The sequence below is a fragment of the Heterocephalus glaber genome, unplaced genomic scaffold (assembly GCF_053883595.1).
Source record: "Heterocephalus glaber isolate CG9 unplaced genomic scaffold, H.glaber_assembly_v1.0 deba00001479, whole genome shotgun sequence".
In the NCBI taxonomy this organism is placed as follows: Eukaryota; Metazoa; Chordata; class Mammalia; order Rodentia; family Bathyergidae; genus Heterocephalus; species Heterocephalus glaber.
This window is the reverse complement of record NW_028258316.1, coordinates 10,124,748-10,148,773: the sequence shown is the minus strand read 5'-3', so window position 1 is coordinate 10,148,773 and position 24,026 is coordinate 10,124,748. Positions and strand designations below refer to the sequence as shown.

Here is a 24,026-nt window from a genome sequence, read left to right as displayed (position 1 = left end):
ATAATGTTCATCAAGATCAGTATTAGAGCAACAAAAACAGTTGAGATTTCTAAGTCATTAGCAAAAAAAATAAATAAATAAAAATAAAAGAGTAAAGGAGATGCTAAAAAGGATAAAGAAAAAATCTGGAGCACCAAAAAAAAAAAAAAAAGTAAAAGTAACAAAAGAAAATACGGGAAAAAAACCCAACAACTGACAGGAAAATGTGAGATGGAAGCAAAAGGAGACAATTTCAAGAATCTGGTAACTTTTACAGGCTGTAACCCCTGCCCCACATCCCACCTTTACAATTTCCTTAAGAAATAAATTACTACTTTTTAATGCATTACAAATGACAGTTTATTTATTTATTTGGTACTGGGGCTTGAACTCGGGACCTTGCACTTGTGAGGCAGGCAGCGGAACCTCTGAGGTAAATCCCAGGCCCAAGTTCATATATTTAAATGTCATTTCTAAAAAATATTTTTAAACAGGAAAAAATATTACCTTTACCTCTCTCTCTAGGGCTCACATACTACACATTACAATGAAATTATTCTACACAACAAATCCCATCGAGATAGGAGAGTAGGGTGTGAAATGAAAAATTGGACAAGGGCTGGGGATTTAGCTCAGTGGTTCTGGCACTGTCCTCGAAAGCACAAGGTCCTGAGTTAGATCCCCAGTACCAAAAAAACAAAAACAAAAAAACCTCACGAAAAATTGGACAAGATTGACCAACCGGACACTCCAGAAGCAAAGATTAGAAAAACTGAAGACATAGCAAAAGAAACTGTTCAAAGTGAAATGCACAGAGGAAAAAAAAAAGAAAATGAATGAATCCCTGACCAATGTGTAACATACATGTAATTAATGTTTCAGAAAGAGAGAAGTGGAAAGAAAAAAATTTTGAAAAAGCCAGGTATAGTGGCACATGCCTGTAATCCTAGCACTCTGGAAGCTGAGACATGACTATTGCAAATTCAAAGCAACCTGGGCTACATAGCCTGTTCAAGGTTGGCCTGGGCTAAATACCAAGATGCTGTCTCAAAACAAACAAAATAAAAACTTCAATGGTAAAAAGCTTTTAATTGTAAAACTTAGATCCAAGATGCTTGATGAATCTTAAGCAGGGAAAAAACCAACAACAAGGAAAACCACATCAAGCATGTATATCAGAGTTTTTTTGTTTTTGGTACCGGGGATCAAACTCGAGTCCTTAGCTTGTGAGGCAGGCGGTGGAACCACTGAGCTAAATTCCCGGCCCAAGCATGTATATCATAATCAAATTATAAGAAGCCAATATACAGAGAAAAACCTTAAAAGCAGCTAAAAGGAAACAAATAGAAAAAAGCACCTAGAAGAAAATGAAAGACACATTACACACTGCAACAATTACTAGAAGTAGTTAAGATCAGTAAATATACAGTTTGAACAACATTAAAAACCAATGTGACTTTTTGAAAAGGATTAAAATAAGAGTATATATGCTCTGAAAACAAAGTAATTAGGGTTCAGTAAATTTGTTTGTTTGGCACTGGTATTGAACCCAGGGAACACTCAGTTTCATCCCGAATCTTTTTATATTGATACAGAGTCTCACCAAAATGCCCAGTCTGGCCTTGAATGTGCAATCCCCCTGCCTCAGCCTCTGGAGTAGCTGAGATTACAGGTGTGCCACACTGGGCTTAACAACACATTTCTAAATAACTCATGTTTCATAAGGTCAATCATTAGAATGAGATAAAATATCAGATACATAAGTAATGAAATAATTTATCGCTATCAGATCTGCAGTACAAGAAGTGCTAAAGGGAATTCTTCTGTTATAAGATGATACCAAATGGAAAATTAAATCTGCATACAGAAATACAGAGTGCCAGAAATGGTATTTATACCCCAAAATGGTTTTTTTTCATTAAAAGTTTTCAAAAATACAGTTATTGATGGGGCGGGGATTTTAGCTCAGTGGTTTTGGGGCCTGCCTCAAAAGCGCAAGGTCCTGAGTTCGATCCCTGGTACCAAAAACAAAAACAAAAACAACACAACCCCCCCCCCAAAGATGTAATTATTGATGCTACAATAACCACAAACTATCAGATAGTATATATTCTACATAAAAGGCAGATGTGTGGAATCACAGTACAGAGGATGCGAGGGAGAAAATGGAAGTATAGTGTTGTAACAATTACATTATACATGAAGCCATATTAAATTTTTTTCCCATATTGTTATGGCTTGTGTCTAGATGTCCCCCCAAAGCCTCATGCAGTCATAGGTGGGGCTTTTTGAAGGTGGCTGGATCTAGGGTGTATGGTGCAGGCATTAAGAGTGTATGATTACTAAATCAGTCCATTGGGTAGTTTGGCATAGTTCTGGATGTAGATAATGGGAAGGCCCACCCTGGATATGGGTGGTACCACCCACAGGGTGGGTAGCCTGGAAGGAATAAAAGGGAGAAGCAGTCTGCTGCTGCTGCTTCACTGCCTTCTGCCTACTATGATTTGTTTCTCTATGATGGCCCTTTGCTATGCCACATTACCTCAGAGCCAGGACTAAAACCTCTACAAACTGTGAACTAAATAAAACTTTCCTCCTTTAACTATGTGTGTCAAGTATTTTGTCTCAGTTACAACAAAAGTAACTAAGGCACATTAAAAAATTTTAACCTCGGGCCGGGGATTTAGCTCAGTGGTTTCGCTGCCTGCTACACAAGCACAAGGACCCGAATTCGATCCCTGGTACTAAAAAAAAAAAAAAAAATTTAACCTCTCACACAGTAAATAAAAACTAACTCAAAACAGACCACAGACCTAATCGTAATAGCTAAAACCATAAAACTCGTAGAAGAAAACCTTTGTAACCTTGAGACAGGCAAAGAATTCTTATATAACACACAAGAACACAAACAACAAAGGAAAAAAGAAATGTATTAGTTGAAATTTCTTCAAGTCACAGAACGAGATATAGCCAAAAGATAGCCAAAGAACACATGAAAGGCGAATATCAATATTGACTACTGTGATACAAACTGAAAACTACACTGAGATAACTCTCCATAACCACCAGAATAGTCACAGTTGAAAAGTCTGAGAACACCAAATATTGGCAAGAATGTAGAATAACTTATACACATCTACTGGGAGTGTAAAATGGTACAACCACTTTGAGAAAAAAGTTCTAGTAGCTTCTTAACAAACCTAAACATATGCCAACCATATGACCAGGAAAATACGGTCAAAACATGTCTATGTAAAGACTTATACAAGCCTTTTTATTTATAATGGAAAGCAGTTTTACTTATAGTAGCCAATGATTTAAAACTCTCTGGTGTTTATCAACAGGAGACTGTTAAAAAAAATGTAGTACATTTGGAGAATGGAATATTACTCAGTAGCAAAGAGGAATAAGCTACTGATACATAAAACACCATGGGTGAATCTCAAGAATAATATACTTGAGGGGGCCGGGGACTTAGCTCAGTGGCTCTGTGCCTGCCTCACAAGTGCAAAGTCCTGAATTCGATCCTCAGTACCAAAAAGAACAATATACTTGATCAAGGAAGGTTTACGCAAGAGTCCAAATTGTGTGATTCAAATTCAGATCCATGTAATTTACAGCAAAAGAGTGGTAGCCTCTGGGATAATGATTAGTGGACCAACTAATCATGGAAAGGTATATGAAGGGAACTTTCTGGAATAATGTTATGTGGTATAACTTCATAGAGAATGGGATACACAGGTGTCTTCCTCCTCAAAACTCAGCTAATGGTAAATTTTATAGTTTTGTGCATTTTACTGTATGTAAACTTTCCCTTAAAAAAAAAAAAGATAAAAACAGGCAGGCTAGTGGTGTGCACCTGAAATCCCAGCACTTGAGACACTTAGGAGGATCACTGGAAGTTTGAGGCCATCCTGTACTATATAGTGAGCTCAAAGCTAGCCTGGACTACATAATGAGACCCTGTCTCAAAGATGCAAACAAGGGCTGGAGATGTAGCTCAGTGGTGCAGTGCCTGCCTGGCAAGCACAAGGCCCTGAGTTTGATTCCTAGTACCAAAAAAAAAAAAATCTATCTATGTTCAAAATTATCTTCAAAATTCATGACAAGTAAGATGAACTGATGAAAGAGGGAAAGATAAATGGACAAATATGTGAGAAAGTAAATATATTGAAATGTTAGCTGTAGATCCTAGAATACTGTGTGTGCGTTCACTGTATAATTCTTTTACATTTTATAGTTATAATAAAATGGAAAGAGGTAGTGTTTTGAAACAAAAAATTAAAAAACTTTTTCAAGGGGCCGGGGATTTAGCTCAGTGGTTCCACCGCCTGCCTTGCAAACTGATAGCTGGTACCAAAAAATTAAAAAAATTAGGGGCCGGGGATTTAGCTCAGTGGTTTTGCCTCCTGTTGCGCAGGCATAAGGACCCGAGTTTGATCCCTGGTACCAAAAAAAATAAAAATTAAAAAATAAACTTTTTCAAATGTAAATAGTGGAAAAACCTCAAATGTTACAGAAGAAACATAACGGACATTATCTTTAAAACCTCAATGAACTACATTGTGTAATACAAGAATACATAGAGGGCCAGAGATTTAGCTTAGTGGTGCTGTGCCTGCCTGGCAAGCACAAGGTCCTGAGTTCGATCCCAAACTCAGTTCGGTACCAAAAAAAAAAAACCCCAAAAAAACCAAAACATAGAATGTGAGGAAGGAAACCAAACTATCAAGTCAAGCAAAAGACTTGAAAATAATCTATACAAAGAGGAACACAGAATAAGACTTAGAAGAAGTTGCTCAACCTCTATAGTGATATTGAGTGCATATGAAAATTACAACCACAATGACTTACTACTTTACACTTTCCAGGTCACATACAATTTAAAGTACAATGGCAATAAATGTTGCAAGGAAAACTAAGAGTAATTGCCATTCTTACATACTCTTTGTGTGAGGGTAAACCGAGGGACCCACTCTGGAAAACACTGTGCTATTAACTCATAAAGTTAAATGTGCTTATATCCTCTCACCTACTGGGCATATCTCCAGAGAAAATCTTGTATACCAGTGGCATCATTTCTATAATAATAATAACAATACAACCTGGATTGATAATTTGTGATGTACAGTCAAGACAAATGAAGACTATAGTTATCAATATGGCTTAATCTCAGGAATAATTTTGATGGAAAAAAGCAATATAGATGATTTCATATGTTTACAAAAATACAAATATGTGTGACAAAACTATAAAGCAAAACAAATAATAATAATGATAAAATTCAGGATGGCAACTGCATCCTTAGAAGGAGACAGGATCAGAGAGAACCTACAGAGGGTCTCAAAAGAAAGGAAAATGATCTTGAACAAGATAGTAGGCACTCGGATGTGTCTTCATATTATCGATCTTTATATTTTATTCATTTCTAAACATTTTAGATCTATTTAAACTTTTCAATACAAGTAAAATATAATACATGATTCTTAAATAACTAAAATAGCAAAACTGGTCTTGAGTAATATTCTTTGCCTACCCGAAAAATCTTGTGCATCCTCATGGTCGCTGAACAAAAGATAAATCTTGTGAGAAGTAAGCGAAGAAATTCATCTCCAAAAAACTGGAGAAATGCCTGATCTGCAATGAGGAAAAAGGTGACAGTAAAAGGAGGTTTTGTTTCAAAGAGGAGGCAACTTCAGGAAAGCCTTTTTGACTTTCCTGCCTGGGTCAAATACCTTTAAAGACTCAAACAATTTAAAATAGCTAACTATTTTAAGCCATTATACTATATTTTGTTAAGTGTGCAGTTAGATTAGTAGGGTACCTATTGAACGTGAATGGGTCAGTAGCTGAGCAATATCACGGTTGATTTTCCGAAGATATTCTTGGCACTTTTCCCATAGACCTCTACGCATGCTCGACAATCCAGAGACAAACAGGAAGGCCATTAGAGGATTGTTCAAAAAGAGAGTGAAGAGGCTACCTCGTTGAGATTGATCTGCAATAACAAATATGTTAGATAGACAGACAGATAGATAGATAGACAGATAGATAGATAGATAGATAACAGTTTTAAGAGGGGTAAGAGATTTATATGAGGAATATTTTAATTTGCTGGTAATGTTAAAGTGATATCACTAAAACAAAAAAAAAAGTGGTATCACTAAACATATTCAACAGTGCAAACTTTCCATGAAACTACAGAAATATACTCCATGCACATTGCCTTCTCTAAGATAGAGCCCAGTAAACATAAGAGAGATGGAAAAATAAACACATTCCTTACTATCCCCAACTAACAAATTTTATCCAAATATGACAAGCATTGACTTATAGTCTGTCCGAGATAGAAGTCTCTAAAGAGTAGTAGAATTGCCGATTTTCTTCATTCTCCTTTATTTATTGCTCTTTCTCTGCCTAAACTTTACCATCATCATCAACATTTTCTTTTTTCTTTTTATTTTTTGGTACCGGGGATAACCACTGAGCTACCCCAGCCCCTGCACATAGGATTTTAATTATCATTTATATGTCTACTGATTCCTTATTCTCAATGTGCATGCAGCCTAGAGACACTCTGTAAACACAAACTGGATTTCAAAACCTTAGTATAAGAATACATATTGCTAATAGTTCTCTCCCCGCCCCCCTCAATGGTACTGGGGATTGAATGAATCCAGGGCCCTCACACTGAGCTGCATTCTCAGTCCCTTCTTTTAGTTTTTTTGTTTTTTGGTACCGGGGATCAAACTCGGGTCCTTGAGCTTGAGCAGCAGGCAGCGAAACCACTGAGCTAAATCCCCGGCCCCCTTCTCTTAGTTTTAAGACATGGTCTTGCTAAAGTGCCCAGGGTAGCCTTGAACTTGTGATCCTCCTGTATCAGCTTCCAACGTAGGTGGGATTAAGGCATGCACTACTATGCTTGACTTCCTTTATTTTATTTTTCTAAATGAGTGAATTTTTTCTTTTATTTATTTACACTAACACAATCCAAAACTTCAATTTTGCTTTTCTACCTTCTGAGTTGGGAAGTTTAATGTTATCAATGATGATATTCTCATCCTTGTCCTAAGACTGAACTGTCCTCTGAACTGTATTAGGAACTCTCCTGAACTATCATCTTCTTTTGAATCTGCCTGATTCATCTCAAATAAGGTCATATCCATTTGTATAACTTTTCTGAGAGTCTCATTGATACTGAAATGACCAGAGGGAGTGCCTTCTATTTGTTTTCTGAGCTTTTCACTTGCCTGAGCTTTCTGTGGGAAAAAGTTCTGATCTTGGCCTAGTAATGGACTCCTCTCTGTCTGAACAGTCTGAAAAGTAGCTGTTTTTCTGGAATTAGGCTTGGAGTTGATAAGTAAATTGTCTCATGTACCTCCTTGGCCACTGCCCACAATCAGCAGCTCTTTAGACAATGAGACCCTTGAGCACTGCTGGATGGGAGACGAAGAACTTGGGCTTGCACAAGACTTGCTGTGGACCTCCATAAATCTGAAGCCAGCTAGATTTCCTCCTGTGATGACCACAACCACACAGCCCACCAAGCGCCACTTCTAGGAATGCCGTCCCATGGTGTCTGGAAATACTCCCACGCCCAACTTCTTAATTTTTAAAGTGTGGTACTAGCTGGGCATGATGGGATATGCCTATAAGCCCAGCACTCTGGGGGGCTGAGGCAGGAGGATTACAAGTTTGAGGCCACCCTGGGTAACTTAGCAAGAGCCTGTCTCAAAATTTAAAAAAAATTAAGCAAGGGATGGCTGGAGATGTATCTCAGTGTGAAGGCCTTGGATTTAATCCAGCCAGCTCCAACACCCCCCACCCCAAAAATGGATACTCATGCTACATTTCTATCAGGCAGGGTTGATCTAGACTCCTACATTAATTTAACTCTCAAAGGTATCTCAAACTCAACATGTCAACAATTGAAAGCAAATTCTATCCCCTTTACAAAGTTCTCACAAATAGACTTCTCGTCAAATCTCATTATTTCTACTGGTGCCAGAGACTTGACATGCATTCCTGCTTCCTTGATCTCCCTCCCATGCCCAGCCCATCACAATACTACTAGTTCACTGAGCTGAGGATTTTTGAAGCCAACTGCATAGTCACTGTCTGAGCTCTGGCCACCACCATCTTCCTACTTCCATCTGTGCTCCTCTCAGTTCCATTCTCAATAAGGATAACTGAATTCTCCCCTCTTAACATCCTGATGGTTCCCCATTGTTCCCCACTAAATCACATAATAAATCTTGAAAACTTTTCATCATTCAGGCACTCAATACCCTTCAGCTAGAAGGAGCTACTTTAATTTCTCTAAGTGGCCCCTAGGTTCTCTTATCTCAGGGTCACTGCACATGCAGTTTCTCTCTGGAACACTGGTATTCAGTCACCCTTCATCCCCATCCTATTCTGCATGCCCTGTATGGCCACACTGGACATCGTCTCATCCCCCACTTCAACTTTTCGTGTGTGCTCCTGTGTCATCTCCTATGAAACACTGTACCACTTACAGTACTTGCCTGTTAGGCTGTCTCTATCTTCTACTAGACTGTGGCTCTGGGAGAAATATAACTGAGTCTTACCAGGTTAGAGTGCTCACCTTGGTGCCTAGCACAGTGCCTGGAAAATCAGTGTTGAATAACTGTGCTGAGCAAATAAAGCAAGTCTTACCTAATGACAGAACTATAGGCTTTAGATATACAAAGTGCAGGAACCTTATCTGACATTCCAATTACTTAAATACCTTTAGTTTTGTGCCCAGATGGAGAGGCAACTGTTTTTGAAGAGGTAACAACAATGCCATTGGATGAATTCCACCTTTCTCACAAGGGAAATTTGAATCTATGTAACTAAACAACTCATTTAAGATATTTGAGGTCTAAGCTCTACAGCACAAATATAGGATACTGAACCAGAAAAGTGTTAAGGACATGTATTACAAATATGCACACTAATAATAATGATAGCACATATGGAATACTTTTTAATGTACCCAGTATTATTTTCTGAGGTAGGTATGATTATTTTCATTTGACAGATGAAGTAATTGAAGCACAGAATGGCTGAGTAACTTCTCAAAGTCACACAGCTAGTAAGTGGCTAGGTCAAGACCCAAATTCATTCGATCTGTGTCCAAAGTCTGTGCTTTTTGCCTCCACACAATAGTGCTTCAGATCCAGTAATCTTGGTATTAACTCACTTGACCATGTAATTTAAAATAAAGCTATGTCATCATAGGACAGATTGAGAGCAAAAAGCACTGAGTAGTTAGAAGGGGTTACACTCCTCCAGAAATGACAACAGGATGACAAAATCCCAGGAGAATTTTACCGTTGTTTGAAGGTAAGTTCTATCCCTTAGTAATTTGGCGTTTGAATATATGAACTTAGAATTTCTATATGGTTTTTCCTTGTTAAACAGCAGAACTTACCTTAAAACAACGGTGAAAGTCTCCAGCTTCTCTCAGGCATTCAAATGCTGACCATCACTTCCTGTGTCAAACTATGTCAGCAGACAGGACTTCTGGCTGGGAAGTAGCAGTAATATGCCATCTCCCAGAGAGACATCAGCACTATTCACAGTTAGGGAGATAGTGAAACAGTGACAAGTACTGCTAAAACAGTGTGAAGGCTCTTCAGTATTCTAATAAATGACTGGGAGTTAGAATTAGGTTTTATGTGTTACCTATTAAGGACAATCACTAAGAACAAAAAGTCTTTCAATTCTCAGACATTAGAGAAATGACCCAAACACTAACTTGTGTCTCTGGCAGATTCAGAAGAGGTTCTCTTACTTAAGAATTAAAACAAAAGGGAAAAAAAATAAAAGAAAGAAAAGGAATCCCTTTAAGTTGTGCCAGTAGGTTATCCTAACTCTTAGGCATAGGCTGAGAGTAATCCTAGAGTACTAATCTTAAGCTCTTAAAAGATGCCTAAAATATGTAATCAAAGATAAAGAAAATCAGCCTACATGGATATGACAAGCAAATCAAAATAAACACTTGTAAAACAAAATTTCAAATTTATAAATCATGAGTTCCCTACAGCATGAGACTAAACCACCTCTCTCAAGGAGGAATTATCTCAATGCCTAACTGTAGCACATTAAGGAAGTCTGGTTGTTGGCAAGGCTTCTGGACATATTTCAGATTGACACCTGCCACAGTAAACACCATCAATCCACGCATAATCATTATGGGAGGGAAAAACAAATATCAAGATTATTCAAAGTATAGATAGCATTCATTCATATCCTACTCAGTAACAGGCACCAAGAGACATACCTTGTAAAGCTTTTGGATATGCCGTAGGAGAAAGTAAGCAGACTAGGGGCTGTCCAAACAAGTTTGTGAAGTTCTGTAATACATAAGAATTTAAAATCTTCATTAAAGATTTGACCAATGGTAGTTACTTAGTAATTTTCCACAGTATATGACTAGTGCACAGATTGACTGGGTTAACACATAAGCAGATGAAGAAACAGCAGCAGCTGCACATATACCATTTCTATCCAATTACCATGCATATAGGACTGCTAAATGGCTATCACAAATGTGAAGTTTACTAAGAGAAGTACTGCTTTTTATAAGCAAATGTATGGTTGTCATGCTGCAAGGAGAGGTCATCTGGCCGTCTACCAAGAGGCTACCCCAATGGGGAACATATACTGTATATTCCAGGATAAACTTTCCAAGATCTAGGATTTGGCTTTCAGTCACAAAGGTTCCAAACTGTGATGTACTGGTATGAGAAGACTGGATCCAAGTCTTACTGAGGATCACAGTAACTGCTCACACAGGGCACCATGTAACACTAGAATGTTAATGCGTTAATTTACAATAAGAATTAAGCAAAGTATCCTTTTAAGGATTAAGGCTGATCTACAGGAGAAGTAAAATCATAAACGCTTTGGTAAAATGACAAGAAAGGTAAAACTCCTAAGAATAAACTGCATATGAAACACATGTGTGTGCACACACACAACTTTAAAAATGAAAGCTTCGGGCCAGGGATTTAGCTCAGTGGTTCCGGAGCCTTCCGCGCAAGCTCAAGGTCCCAAGTTCAATCCCCAATACCAAAAACAAAAAAACAAACAAAAAATGAAAGCTTCAACAAATGGGAAAGCATTGTTTTTGGAGAGAAATCCATTTTAAAATGTAATTTATTGAAATTTAAACCAACCTCAATAAAAATAGACTCTGCAACTGAAAAAAGAAATTCTAAAGTTCATATGGGAAAATGGGATTAATCAGAAAACTGGAGGGAAAAAAGGCAGTGAGGGGGATGACTACACTCATCTAGACTTTAAAACCTAATTGAAAGCCTCATACTTCAAAATATATGCCACTGGCACAAGAGCAGGCAGAAAACTAATCAGACAGAATGGAAATCCAGAACTAGACCCCAAAAATATTTAGGACTTCTCTCTATATAACAATGATGACAGCTCAAATTGGTTGGAAAAACTGAAAAACCATCTAGAATAAAGATATTACATATATGTATTCTCCGTATTTCACACCATATTCTAGGATAAATTCAAAATACATCAAAGATTTAAATGTAGCCAGGCATGGTGGAGCATGCCTACATGTAATCCCAGCATTCAGAAGGAGGCTGAGGCACAAGGCTAGCATGGGCTACATAGTAAGAACTCATCTCAAAAAAAAAAAAAAAATGATAAAAAGACTTAAATGTAAAATAATTACAATAAAAATCATGAAATATAATGAGTTATTTTTTGATCTAGAAGACTCTCCTGACTAGTAGCTTAGTTTAGTTATTTTGAATAGGCTGAGCAGCTAGGCTAACGATAGGACTGGGTAAAAGAGCTAATTCAAATACTGTAGCTGATTAATGAAGCAGCTGGTTAAGCCTAGAAATATAAAAGAAAATATAAGAGCAAAAGATAAGAGGTTGGGATGAGAACAGAGAGATAAAGACTCTTCCTTGCAGGAAGACTTTTATCAAGGTTACACTAAGTTAGTTACAGCTCTTCAAGAAATAAAAATGCAAGATAACCAGTTTCCTTTTGAACTATTTAATTCACTTCCTGTGAAACAATCCCTTTCTCATGCTATGGTTATTGATGTAAGCACAGGGCAAGGAGCACAGTTTGGATTTTTTGCTAAGAATGCCCTCGCAATAGACAACTATCACAAATTTTTTCCTCTTATTATTTCCAATAAAAATCTCATAATTTCCTCCTGTTCTCAGAACCATGAGATCAGTTTTGTGATTTGAAATAGGGCAATTAGGGAAGACTACATAACAAGCTTCATTTGCTTAAATACATCCAAAACCAAGTGGGTACCTTTGAAAGAGGATTCAAGGCTGAGGAAACAAAATGAAAAGAGCCTGAACAATCTGAAGAATAGCAAGAGAGATCAGAGATGCCCGGGGGAGGGTGGGTATATGTAAGCAGAAAAATAAGGCATTTATTCTGAGATGAGAGCCACTGGAAATTTTAGGTAGAGCAGGGACATAGCTGACTTACTACTTACTTCTAGAGGCACAAAGGCAGAAGGAAGACTAGTTGGGAAGCTACTCCAGTAAGTCAGGTGAATGACGAAGGTAGGACGGACAAGATGGATGGCAGTAGAGGTAACGAGATTTTGGATATCTAGTTAAAAGTCAAGAGGGATGACTGAAAAGGATGTGGGAAGGAAGGGGAAGAATACAAAGCCAAGCAGAAAACCAGGATATTGGCTGGGGCAACTACAAAAGCTTAATAACCACTAACTAAAATGGGGGAGGATGGAGGTGGAAGTATGGTAATTGCCTTGGGTATTGTCAGTTTGCAATCTCTACAGTCAAGTTTTCACTTAGAGATTGTGGCATAAGCAGATGATGTTTAAGAAGAGTTCAAGAGCGAGGTCTGGCCTGCAGATAAGGTATTTGATAGTAGTCAGCATAGATATAATAATTAAAGTCATGAAATTAGATAAGGGTATTAAATGAAGGCTGGAGGTGTAGCTCTGTGGTGGAGTGCTTGCCTAACCAGCAAGGCCCTGGGTTCAATTCCTATACCTATACACACACACACACACACACACACACACACACACACACACACACACACAATACTGGGGTGAGGAGGTCAGCTGTGGCTGGAAAATAAGAGGAATGAACTGAATCCAGAGGTTGCTAATGGTGAGATATCAGAGAGTTGAAGTCAAACCAGTAGAGGAGAAAATAACAGATTTCAGGCTACTGTTGCCCTGAGGTAATCTAGCAACTTGAATGTAGGTTTTGAAGGCCTCACCTGGAAAATGGCACAGGTGTTTGAGTTTACCATATGCTCAAGATAGGAATCTAAGAGAAGACCTATTCACATTAGAGTAGAATCCTGAAGGGTTTGCCCTCAGTATGATGATAACCAGACCCAAACTTAATATCTGTTTTCTGCCTACAACCACTTCTCATGGGACTGCAAGGAAATTTACCTTGGAGTTGAGTTGAAGTGACACACTATAGCCGCTTCTACAAAAAAGTGGCTGTTGAAGTTGTCACTAAAAGCCGGCTCTCCTTAAGATTTGCTGCCCAAATTTCCACCACCTAAGTGATCCCCAAAACAAGGTCCCAAACTAGAAGTGCCTTCAGGCGTTTGGCACGAGCAAATGCAAACCCGTTTTGGAGTAAAGTAACTTCATCTGAGGGTGTCCTGAACTTCATACAAATAATTTTTTTTTTCCTACAAACAATTTTAAGGATAATGATAGAGCTGAGCTGATCAAGTATATGCTGGAAGGCACAAAAATAACAATCTATGTCTTATACAGCAAAATAGAATTTCAGGTTTAGGAAACAGAGAGATAATAAATAATAAGTATGAATATTAAATTCAAAGAAATGAACAAGACTGAAAATAGAAAACCATAAAAAACAACAATACCTGAAAAAGTACCACAGAACTTGTATAAATGAAAAATATTATAACCAACATAAAACTAAATAAATGGATTTAATAATGTGATAGACACAACTGAAGACAGAATTTGTGAATTAAAGCTGGACCTGAAGAAATTATATAAATCTCAAGCACAGAAACAAAATGATACAAAATATATTAAGAGGTTTTGAAATGTATGAAACACAGCGTAAATGTCCAATATACTTATTGATTGCAATGCTGGGAGAATCAAACCTAGGACCTGCACAAGGACTAATACAAACATTAAAGCTGAGTTCCAAAGGAAATGGGAGGGAGGGTTGAGTAGAGTCAGTAGTTAAAGAGATAATGGCCAATAATTTCCCACTAGTAATGAAAAATTACAATCTAACAATTCAAATAGTTGAACAAACCCCAACAGGTTAAACCAAACCTAGCTCCATCTCTGAAGAACTGTAGAACACTAAAAGGCCTTTCAATGCAGCAAGAAAGAAATGGAGAGAGTGAGGCTGAACAGCTTTTATGACTATAGTAAATGTCTTAACAGACTATAGCAGTCTACACACATCAGTCAGATACTTCAGGATGAGGCTCTTTAGACAAATATGCCTCTTTCAACAAATGTGAGTCATTCTCACTGGCAGAGATCCAGATATGTCAAAATATTTAAATGCTGAAGAGGACTTTATTCTTCCAAGGAAAAGAAAGCAGAACTTCAAGAAGCATTACCCAAAATTACTAAGGGCATTTTTTCATTAGACCATACTACTGGTCAGAAAAGGTCAGTCAACTTGGATACTCTAACCCTACTAGAAACCCGAGAGTTAAAATATTCACCAATTCACAGATCTTGGCATTTCGATCATTCTGCTCTTCTGAATGAGCCAGCATGAGCTCTTTTATATCTTTAAGTAGTGACTAGCACTATCTCTTTTTCTCCTAACTGTAGCAAAAGCATGGGCTTTGGATAAGAAAGACAGGCTGGAAGCATTAGGCAATGTACTTAGTTGGCATAAAGTTTCATCAAGTATAAAATAAGGACAACAGTGCCTTCAATTTAATCATTCACCATATATTTATTTTTTTCTAAGCAAAGTATTGGTACATTTTAAATATATATATATATATATATATAATAACACTCATCATAGAGAATTTGCATCTGTACATATTTCCTGCCTTTTTCCCCATTCTCCCCTTCCCCTGAAGCCCTCTTCCCCTCCCTATATGAAAAAGCTGTTTCCATTTTTCCCTTCGATTTTTACATTTTGTTCTTGTCCTTTCCTTCCTTTCTCTCTCCCCCTCCCTTGTTCCCCTTCCCATTTGAACACTTTCTTCCCATTTCCCAACATCCATTATACATTAGTCCTTATTTCCACTTTTGGTTTCTCACACCAGAGAAACAATGCGATATTTAAACTTGTGTTTATTTCACTGAAAGGTATGTCCTTAGGATACATCCATTTAGCTATAAATGTCTCAAGCTCATCCCTTTTTTTTCTTTTTTTTTGGTACCAGCGATCAAACTCGACCTTGTGCTTCCCAGGCAGGAGCTGTGCTGCTGAGCTAAATCACCAGCTAAGCCCATCCTTCTTTATGGCAGAGTAGTACGCCATTGTATTAAAAAACCCCACATCTTCTTTATCCATTTGTCAACTGATGGGCATATGGGCTGTTTCCAACATTTAACTATTACAACTTGTGCCACTATGAAAATGGGTGTGCACAGATCGCTGTGGTAAGTTGTTTTTTTTTTTTTTTTTGGTACCACGGATCAAACTTGGGACCTTGCGCTCCCAAGGCAGGCAGCAGAACCACTGAGCTAAATCCCTGGCCTGATGCTTTTAACTCTTTCAGTAAGATGCCAAGACGGGAAATAGCTGGATCAAAGAGAACTTGTAGTTTTAGTTTTTTGAGGAATCTCCATTGATTTCTACAGTGGTTGCACTACTCTACACTCTCACCAACAGTGGTGAAGGGTTCCTTTTCCCCCACAATTCCTCTGGCATTTATTATTGTTTGATTTCTTGATAAGAGCCATTCTTTCTGGAGATGGAATCTTAGCGTTGTTTGAATCTGCATGTCTCGAATGACCAGTGATGTTGAACATTTTTTCATACGTTTATTTGCTGTTTCTAATTCTTTGTCTGAATAAAGTCTATTCATTTCAGATGCCCATTTTTGGGCTGGGCCTTTAAATTTTGGGGGGGGTCTGGTTTGAGTTCTTTATATATTCTAGATATTAGTCCTTTGCCTGAGAGACAGCTGGCAATAATTTTTTTCCCACACTGTGGGCTGTCTTCACTCTGCTGATGGTTTCTCTTGCTGTGCAAAAGCTTTGTAATAAGATGAGATCCCAGTTGTTGATTCTTTGTGATAGTTCCTATGTAACTGAGGTTTTGTTCATAAAGTCTTTGCCTACACCAGTGTCTTTGAAAGTTCTACCTTATTCCATCTTCCAGCAGATTTTGTGTTTCTGTTTTAATATTTAGATCTTTGATCCACTTCGATTTTAGGTTAGTGCATGGTGAAAAATATGTGTCTGGTTTCAATCTTCAGCATGTGGAAAGCCAGTTTTGCCAGCACCATTTATTTAAGAGGCTGTCTTTTCTTCCGGGGAAGGTGTTTGGCTCCATAGTCAAAGATAAGGTGGTTGAGTGTCTGGAGTTGTTTCTGTATCTTCTAAGCTGTTCCACTGAGACTTAGGTCTGTATTTTTGCCAGTACCATGCTGTTTTTTTTTTTTTAATCACAGTGGCATTGTAGTATTATTTCAAGTCAGGGATTGCAATACCCCTGCCTTGCCTTTGTTGCCAAATATTGCTTTAGGTATTCTATGTCTCTTCTGGTTCCAAATGAATTTAAAGACTGCTTTTTCTAATTCTGGGAGATATGCTGTTGGAATTTTAGTCAGGATTGCATTAAATCTGTATAACAATTTTGGAAGTATGGCCATTTTCACTATATTGGTTCTTCCTACCCAAGAACAAGGGATATCTTTCCATTTTCTGATACCCTCTTTGATCTTCTTTTTCAGAGTATTATAGTTTTCCATGTAAATGTCTTTTATGTCCTTCATTAGACTGATTCCTAGGTATGTCATTTTTTTGGATGCTATTGTGAAAGGTGTGGTTTCCCTAATTTGCTCTCAGTGAGTTTGTTATTTGTGTATAGGAAAGCTATTGATTTTTAAGTGTTGACTTTGTATTCATCTATATTACTGAATTTGGTTATTAAGTACAGAAATCCTTTGGTGGAACTTTGAGGGTTGTCTATGTAGAGTATTATGTCATCTGCAAATAATGATAATTTAACTTCTTCCTTTCCTATCATCATTTCTTGTCTTTCTTTCTCATGTCTGATTGCTCTGTCTAATGTTTCTAGAACTATGTTGAATAAGAGTGGTGACAATGGACATCCTTGTTATGTTCCCGATTTTAGAGTGAAAGCTTTCAGTTTCTGTCCATTTTGTATGATGTTGGCTGTTCGTTTTGTTGTAGATGGCTTTTATCAGATTGAGATAAAGACCATCTATTCCAATTTTCTGTAGGGTTTTTATGATGAATGGGTGTTGGACCTTGTCAAACGCGTTTTCTACTTCTATTGAAAGGATATGGTTTTTGTCCTTGGCTCTGTTAATATAGTGTATTATATTTATTGATCTGTATATGTTGAACCACCCCTGCATCCCTTGGATGAATCCTACTTGGTCATATACCATACATTTATTAAGAACTTTTTGGTTGTTGCCTTTTTGCTTGTGGTGCTAGAGAATCAAACCAGGGGCTTGAGCATGCTAGGCAAGTACAGTACCGCTGAGGTACATGCCCAGCCCTTATTAAGTATCTGTAATTGTGAGGCACTGTGCGGGCAGAGGGTGAGGTCTGCTCAGGCTGGGGAGACTGGCAAGGCAGTCAATGCCTGGAGGAGACAGTGGGGACAAAAATTTTTAAAAAACAAACAAAAAAGGGCCAGGGATTTAGCTCAGTGGTTTTGCTGCCCGCTGAGCATGCACAAGGACCCGAGTTCAATCCTCAGTATCAAAAAAACCCAAAAAAAACAAAAAAGAAGGGAAAGGAATAATACATCAAGGCAGGCTGCATGCCTATAATCCCAGTGCACTGGGAGATTGAGGAAGGAGGATCGTTAAGTTTGAGTTTGGATCCACCCTGGATAACTTAGGGATTTAGTGAGATCCTATCTTAACAACAACTACAAAAAAAGGTAGGGATGTAGTTCAGTGAGAAAGCCCTGGGTTTTACACACACACACACACACACACACACACACACACACACACACACACGTGCTCATGTGCATGTGCAAGTGCAATATAAGGCAGTCATTTAATTCTCTTTTTTATTATAAACTTCCAAAATGTTAGTTTTAAGGCTTCTTGGCTGGGGGAAGTGGTGGTGCACACCTGTAATCTACAATGCTGGAGGCTGAGGCAGGGGGATCGCTGTGAGTTTGAGGTCAGCCAGTACATAGCGGAGACTCTGTCTCAAAAAAAATGAAAAAAAGATTTCTTCATACACTTTTGTGGAAAAAGTATATATCAGTAATTTTCATGTGCTACCACAGAGATCTTCAGTTGCAAACTGGATGCATTAAGTCAAAGTAATTTTTTAAAAGACCAAATTGATCTGTGCCATGGTGGGGTCTGCCTATTGTACAGGGGCTCCCTGTTCATTTGTGGGGACATTACACTCTATACAATTTTAACTCTTCAGAGGAGGGACATTGCATGGCCCACCAAAAGTAGACAAACACAAATGACCCTTCCTATCACCCCACAGTTGTCCTAGCATCAGAACAGTGAAATATAGAATCAAATCATAATGTATATACTCAGTCACCTCATCTTTGACAAAGGAGCCAACCATCCTCACTGGAGGAAAGATAATCTCTTTAATAAACGGTGTTGGAAAAACTGGATTTCAACATGCCAAACAGTAAAACTAGACCCATATCTATCACCATGCACTTAACTAAGATCGAAGTGGATTAAAGATCTAAATATTCATTTATTGGTACCAGGGATTGAACTCAGGACCCTGAGCCTACAAGGCAGGCAGCGGCACCACTGAGCCAAATCCCCAGCCCAAAGATCTAAATATTAAAACAGAAACAGGGCCGAGGATTTAGCTCAGTGGTTTCCTTGCCTGCTGTGCAAGCGCAAGGACCCGAGTTCAATCCCCAGTACCAACAACAAAAAAAGAAACACTAAACTTGCTGGAACTTAAGTTAGGTAGAACTCTTGAAGACACTGGCATAGGAAAAGACTTTATGAACAAAACCTCAGTAGCACAGGAACTAGCACAAAGAATCAACAACTGGGATCTCATCTTATTAAAAAGCTTCTGCACTGCAAGAGAAACCACCAACAGAGCTAAGAGACAACCTACAATGTGGAAAAAAATTTTTAGCAGCTGTACCTCAGACAAAGGACTACTATTGAGAATATATAAAGAACTGAAATAAATCAGACCCCTCAAATTTAAAGATCGAATTCAGAAATGGGCATCTGAAATGAACAGACATTTCTCAAACAAAGAAGTAAAAGCAGCAAATAGGCATATGAAAAAATGTTCAACATCACTGGTCATTCAAGAGATGCAGATGAAAACAACACTGAGATTCCACCTCACTCCACAAAGAATGGCTGCTACCATGAAATCAACCAATAACAAATGTTGGCCCAGGGGGTGTGGGGAGAAAGGAACCCTTCTCCATTGTTGGTGGGAGTGCACAGTGGTGCAACCACGGTGGAAATCAGTATGGAGATACCTCAAAGAACTAAGACTACAGGTCCCATTTGACCCAGCTATTCCCCTGCTGGGTATCTTTCTAAAAGAATTAAAAGAATCACACCACAGTGATTTATGTGCATCCATGTTAAGAGCAGCACAGTTTGTAATAGCTAAAGCTTGGAAACAGCCCAAGTGCCCATCAACTGGAAACTGGATAAAGAAGATGTAGTTTTTTTTTATAAAATGGAGTACTACTCAGCCATAAAGATTGAGAAACTAGAGACGTTTATAGCTAAATGGATGCACATTGAGGCCATACTCTTAAGTGAAATAAAGAGGACACACATGTGTAAATACCAAATAGTTTTTCTTTTTCTTTTCTTTTTTTGTATTTTTTTTTTTTGGTACTGGTGATTGAACTCCGGTCCTTGTGCTTCCAAATAGAAACTGAAAGTGTAAATAAGGATTAAAATGAATAACTGATAATGTGAAATAGCAAGAAAAGGTCCAAAGGGGTATGGGAAGTGGGAGGGGTAGGGGAAAGGAAAGAAGGGAAAGGAAAAATCATGAGAAAAGGAAAAAATGGAAACAAAGTCTTTGTAAATAGGGAAGGGTGGAGGGGGTGAAGGGAGGGTAGGGAATGGGGAAAAAATAAGAACCAAGATACATCATGCAAAGGTACAAGTTCCCAATGATAAATGTAAATGTACTGTATACCTAAAATGTACCAATAAAAGAATTTAAGGGAAAAAATCATAATGGATAATTGAATAAGTAAATTTCTAATTACACACAATGGTATTTTTAAGAAGCAGAATCTAATATTCATTCTCTTTTCAAATAGTGCTCTGGACATAACAGATATACAATGAATGACATTCTTAATAACATGAAAAGTAGCATACAGTAATGTCCAATCAAGTTGAGAGAAATAAAATACTTTAAATGCATATGAGGTCACATTATATATTTTACGTGACCTAGTATATCGACACATTATGTCCAACATCAAACTCTAACAATGAGTGTTTTTCACTGACCAAGTCACAGAATGCTTCCTCTGAGTCCTGTGAAGACACACATTGCCCACTCTGTCTTTGTAAGTTTAAGAAGGGTAAGCAATAAGCCTTTTCCTTCAGCAGCCTCTCATTCTCTCCCATCTCTCACAACAAAAAGACATTCACGAGTTAAGAAAGTATACTGTACAGCTAATTTTCTAAAAATCAAAACCTGTAATATTAAACCTGAGAAAATGGGTAGCGGGAAATATTCTTAAAAATTTAAGGTGGGTTGGGTGTTCTTTGAATTCAGAGGTAAATTAAATTTTATTAACTAATTAAAATAAAAATATTTTGGGACAAGGTCTTGCTAAATAGACCAGGTTGGCCTTGGACTCACTATGTTACCCAGTCTGACCTTGAACTCATGATGATCCTTTTGCCTCAGCCTCCCAAGTGCTGGAATTACAAGTGTGTGCGACCATGCCTGGCTTAGAGTATAATTTTAAAAAGTGAAACTAAACATGAAAACAAAATGGAAAACATATATTTGCAATCAATGTATTCAGTGTTATCTTTTTCTGGATTGGCATAATTTTTTAAAAATTATGTGTACATGAAATAGTATTCTGACTCCCATGCAGGCCAGGTAGATCTGCAACCTCCCACTGTGAGCAGTGTGGGGCCACTCACATGTGGCAAGATGCCAGGTGGTCCAAAGCCCTGAATAGGCCCAGGCAGCCACAGCAAGGAAAACATCTTTGATTTGGAGGGGTTTAAATGCAACTTGTCTCTCCTGAGGAGGCCTGGACAGAAAACTTATACTCAGTCTTATCAGGTTTTTGTTAGAAATCTACCTGCTGATACTGCAGAGGATGAATTCAAAAGACTGCTAAATATGAAAAACCAGGAGAGGTTTTTAACAATAAAGGCAAAGGATTCAAATTTATTAAATTTGAACCTAGAACCTTGGCCAGAATTGCCAAAGCTGAACTTGAAGACACACCCTTGAGAAGTACACAGCTTCAAGTTCATTTTGCTACACTTGCTGCAGCCCTCTCTGTTCATAACCTTTTACCTTATGCTTCCCATGAACTGTTGGAAAAACGGTTCAGCCAGTTTGGCCCTATTGAAAGGGCTACTGTAATTGTGGATGATCATAGATGAGCTACAGGAAAAGGCATTGTTGAACTTGCTTCTAGAGCAGCAGCAAGAGAAACATTTGAAAGATCCAGTGAAAGTGTTTTGCTACTGACATCTCCTCAGCCAGTCACTGTGGAACCACTTGAACAACTGGATGATGAAGATGGTCTTTCTGAGAAAATTACCTAGAAGAGCCCAATGTATCAAAGAAGAGGAAAATACCACTTTGTTTTTCTCAGCATGGCACATTTGATTACGAACATTCTCAGCAATGGAAACTCTTTGATGAAATGGAGAAACAACGAATGAAACAAGCTGAAAAAATATGAAGGATGCAAAAGATAAACTGAAAAGTGAAATGAAAGATGCCTCTCATGAGTATCAGGCAAATCATTTGCATCAAGATTTGATGAGATACCACAAAGAATTAAGACCCATGGAAGTACACAGTCAAGAAATGCAAGGGCCGGGGATTTAGCTCAGTGGTTCCAGCACCTACCTCGAAAGCGCAAGGTCCCGAGTTCAATCCCTTGTACCAAAAAAAGTATACAATTGTCTTTGGGGCTGGGGATTTAGCTCAGTGGTTCTGTCGCTTGCCTTGCAAGCACAAGGACCCGAGTTCAATCCCCGGTACCAAAAAAAAAGAAAGAAATGCAAAAGCTGGGAGTGGTGGCACATGCCTATAATCCCACCACATGGGAGGCTGAGGTAGGAGGATCACTGTGAGTTCAAGGCCAGCCTGAATTACAGAGTGAGACTCTGTCTCAAGAAGGAAGGAAGGAAGGAAGGAAGGAAGGAAGGCAGGCAGGCAGGCAGGCAGGCAGGCAGGCAGAAATATAAAGAAATACAATTGAGATTAGAGAAGGAACAAAGGGAGGAAGAGTTGATTTGCCAACATGAGATGGAAGAAGAAAGATGCCAAACAGAGGAAAGTTATAGCCGATGGTCTACATGGATCTGGGGGGGGGGGGGGCGAGAAACAAGAATGGGTGGCAGAGGAACACTGACCATGAGAGATCCATATAGCTCAAGAGGCCTGAAATTTCCACCTCTAGGTGGTGGCGGCAGCATAGGTTATGACACTTATCCTGGAATTCCACCAGAAACCATGAGTGGTTTCATGATGGGAAGCAACATGGTTAAGAATGACTAATGTTGGCTTATATTGGAATGAACAAGATAGTTTGTTTTCAAGACATCAACCAAGCATGAGCCAAGAAGGAAAGCCACATGTTGTCAAACTTACAAAGTGTCTAGGTGAGCTTTGTCTAGAAAACCAGTAAGTAAAGATTGCAAAGAGCAATGGACAACTTATTTGTCATTAATAAAGACATTTAAAAATCTGAAAAGAAAAAAGAAAGAATATATCAATATTCAAACACTATCACTGAGTAACATTAAATAGAAGTTTCACTTAAGCTGGGTATGGTGGCACACACCTATAATCCCAGCACTCAGGAGGTTGAGGCAGAAGGATCACTGTGTGTTTGAGGCCAGTTTGGGCTACACAGCTAGACCTTGTCTCAAAAAGCAAAAAGAAGTTTCGCTTAAACTATAGTAGCTCATTGTGCAGAAGAGGAAAATGTTTGAAAACTGTAAAATAAAATTCTCTCATATGTTTCTACTTCTACAAAAAGACATTGTTCTGGGTTATATAACAAAAATAAACCTCCCGCCAGAGATCTTGGAAATTTTGAATTTTTTTTTGCTGTAGGAGGATTTATTATTTTCTACAGAACGTCAATTCATGTGCTTTCTTCTCATTTCTATTCCTAGCACCAGATTCTAACTAGCATGTACAACCTCAAAAGCAAAGGAACACTAAATACAAACTGTAAAATAAAGCAAAATAAAAAAGCACACATTAAGAGTGGGTACCCCTGGAGTGGTGCCAGGAAGTCCGCACGTGCACGGCTCTCAGAGCCCTCACCTTGTATGCAACACTGTTGGAGGAATCCACAATGATAAACAGGGGCTTCCTTGTGAAAGGGTAGAGATCACCAGGATGAAGGCTGAGGAAACAGCAACAACAACAATGAGGAATTATGTGACCATGGTGGCTAAAGTGTCAGAAATCTTATTCTTCACTTTGGTCTGCTCATAGTTTCTTTCCATCAGATCACTGAGAGAAAAACAAAGATTAATTAAGCAAAGAACAAAAACATGACTATTTACTGGGACAGTCAAGTTGGTTTTAGTTGAAAAACAAAAAGTTCAGAGACAACTGTTATTCAAAAATACAGATGTGAGGGTGATCT

General features: G+C 38.2%; 1 protein-coding gene and 2 pseudogenes across 3 annotated transcripts in view; 1 reads left to right on the top strand and 2 right to left on the bottom strand.

Annotated features, from left to right (window-relative positions):
* Positions 1 to 24,026, bottom strand: part of Scai (suppressor of cancer cell invasion) — a 173,691-nt gene that overhangs the window by 12,133 nt on the left and 137,532 nt on the right. For 2 of the 3 annotated variants that reach the window (XM_087182759.1, XM_004849384.3), the window contains exons 14-17: positions 23,699 to 23,780; positions 10,268 to 10,340; positions 5,804 to 5,977; positions 5,516 to 5,616 (exon numbers count right to left, since the gene is read on the bottom strand). In XM_087182759.1, the coding sequence (XP_087038885.1) occupies positions 5,516 to 5,616; positions 5,804 to 5,977; positions 10,268 to 10,340; positions 23,699 to 23,780 (430 nt within the window). Of the gene's footprint in view, positions 1 to 5,515; positions 5,617 to 5,803; positions 5,978 to 9,415; positions 9,557 to 10,267; positions 10,341 to 23,698; positions 23,781 to 24,026 lie in introns of all 3 variants that reach the window. The other variant, XR_015439742.1, reaches the window with a different exon arrangement.
* LOC147826083 (NOP protein chaperone 1 pseudogene) lies at positions 6,002 to 9,419 on the bottom strand (annotated as a pseudogene).
* On the top strand, positions 21,353 to 22,246 carry LOC106009751 (splicing factor, proline- and glutamine-rich pseudogene; annotated as a pseudogene).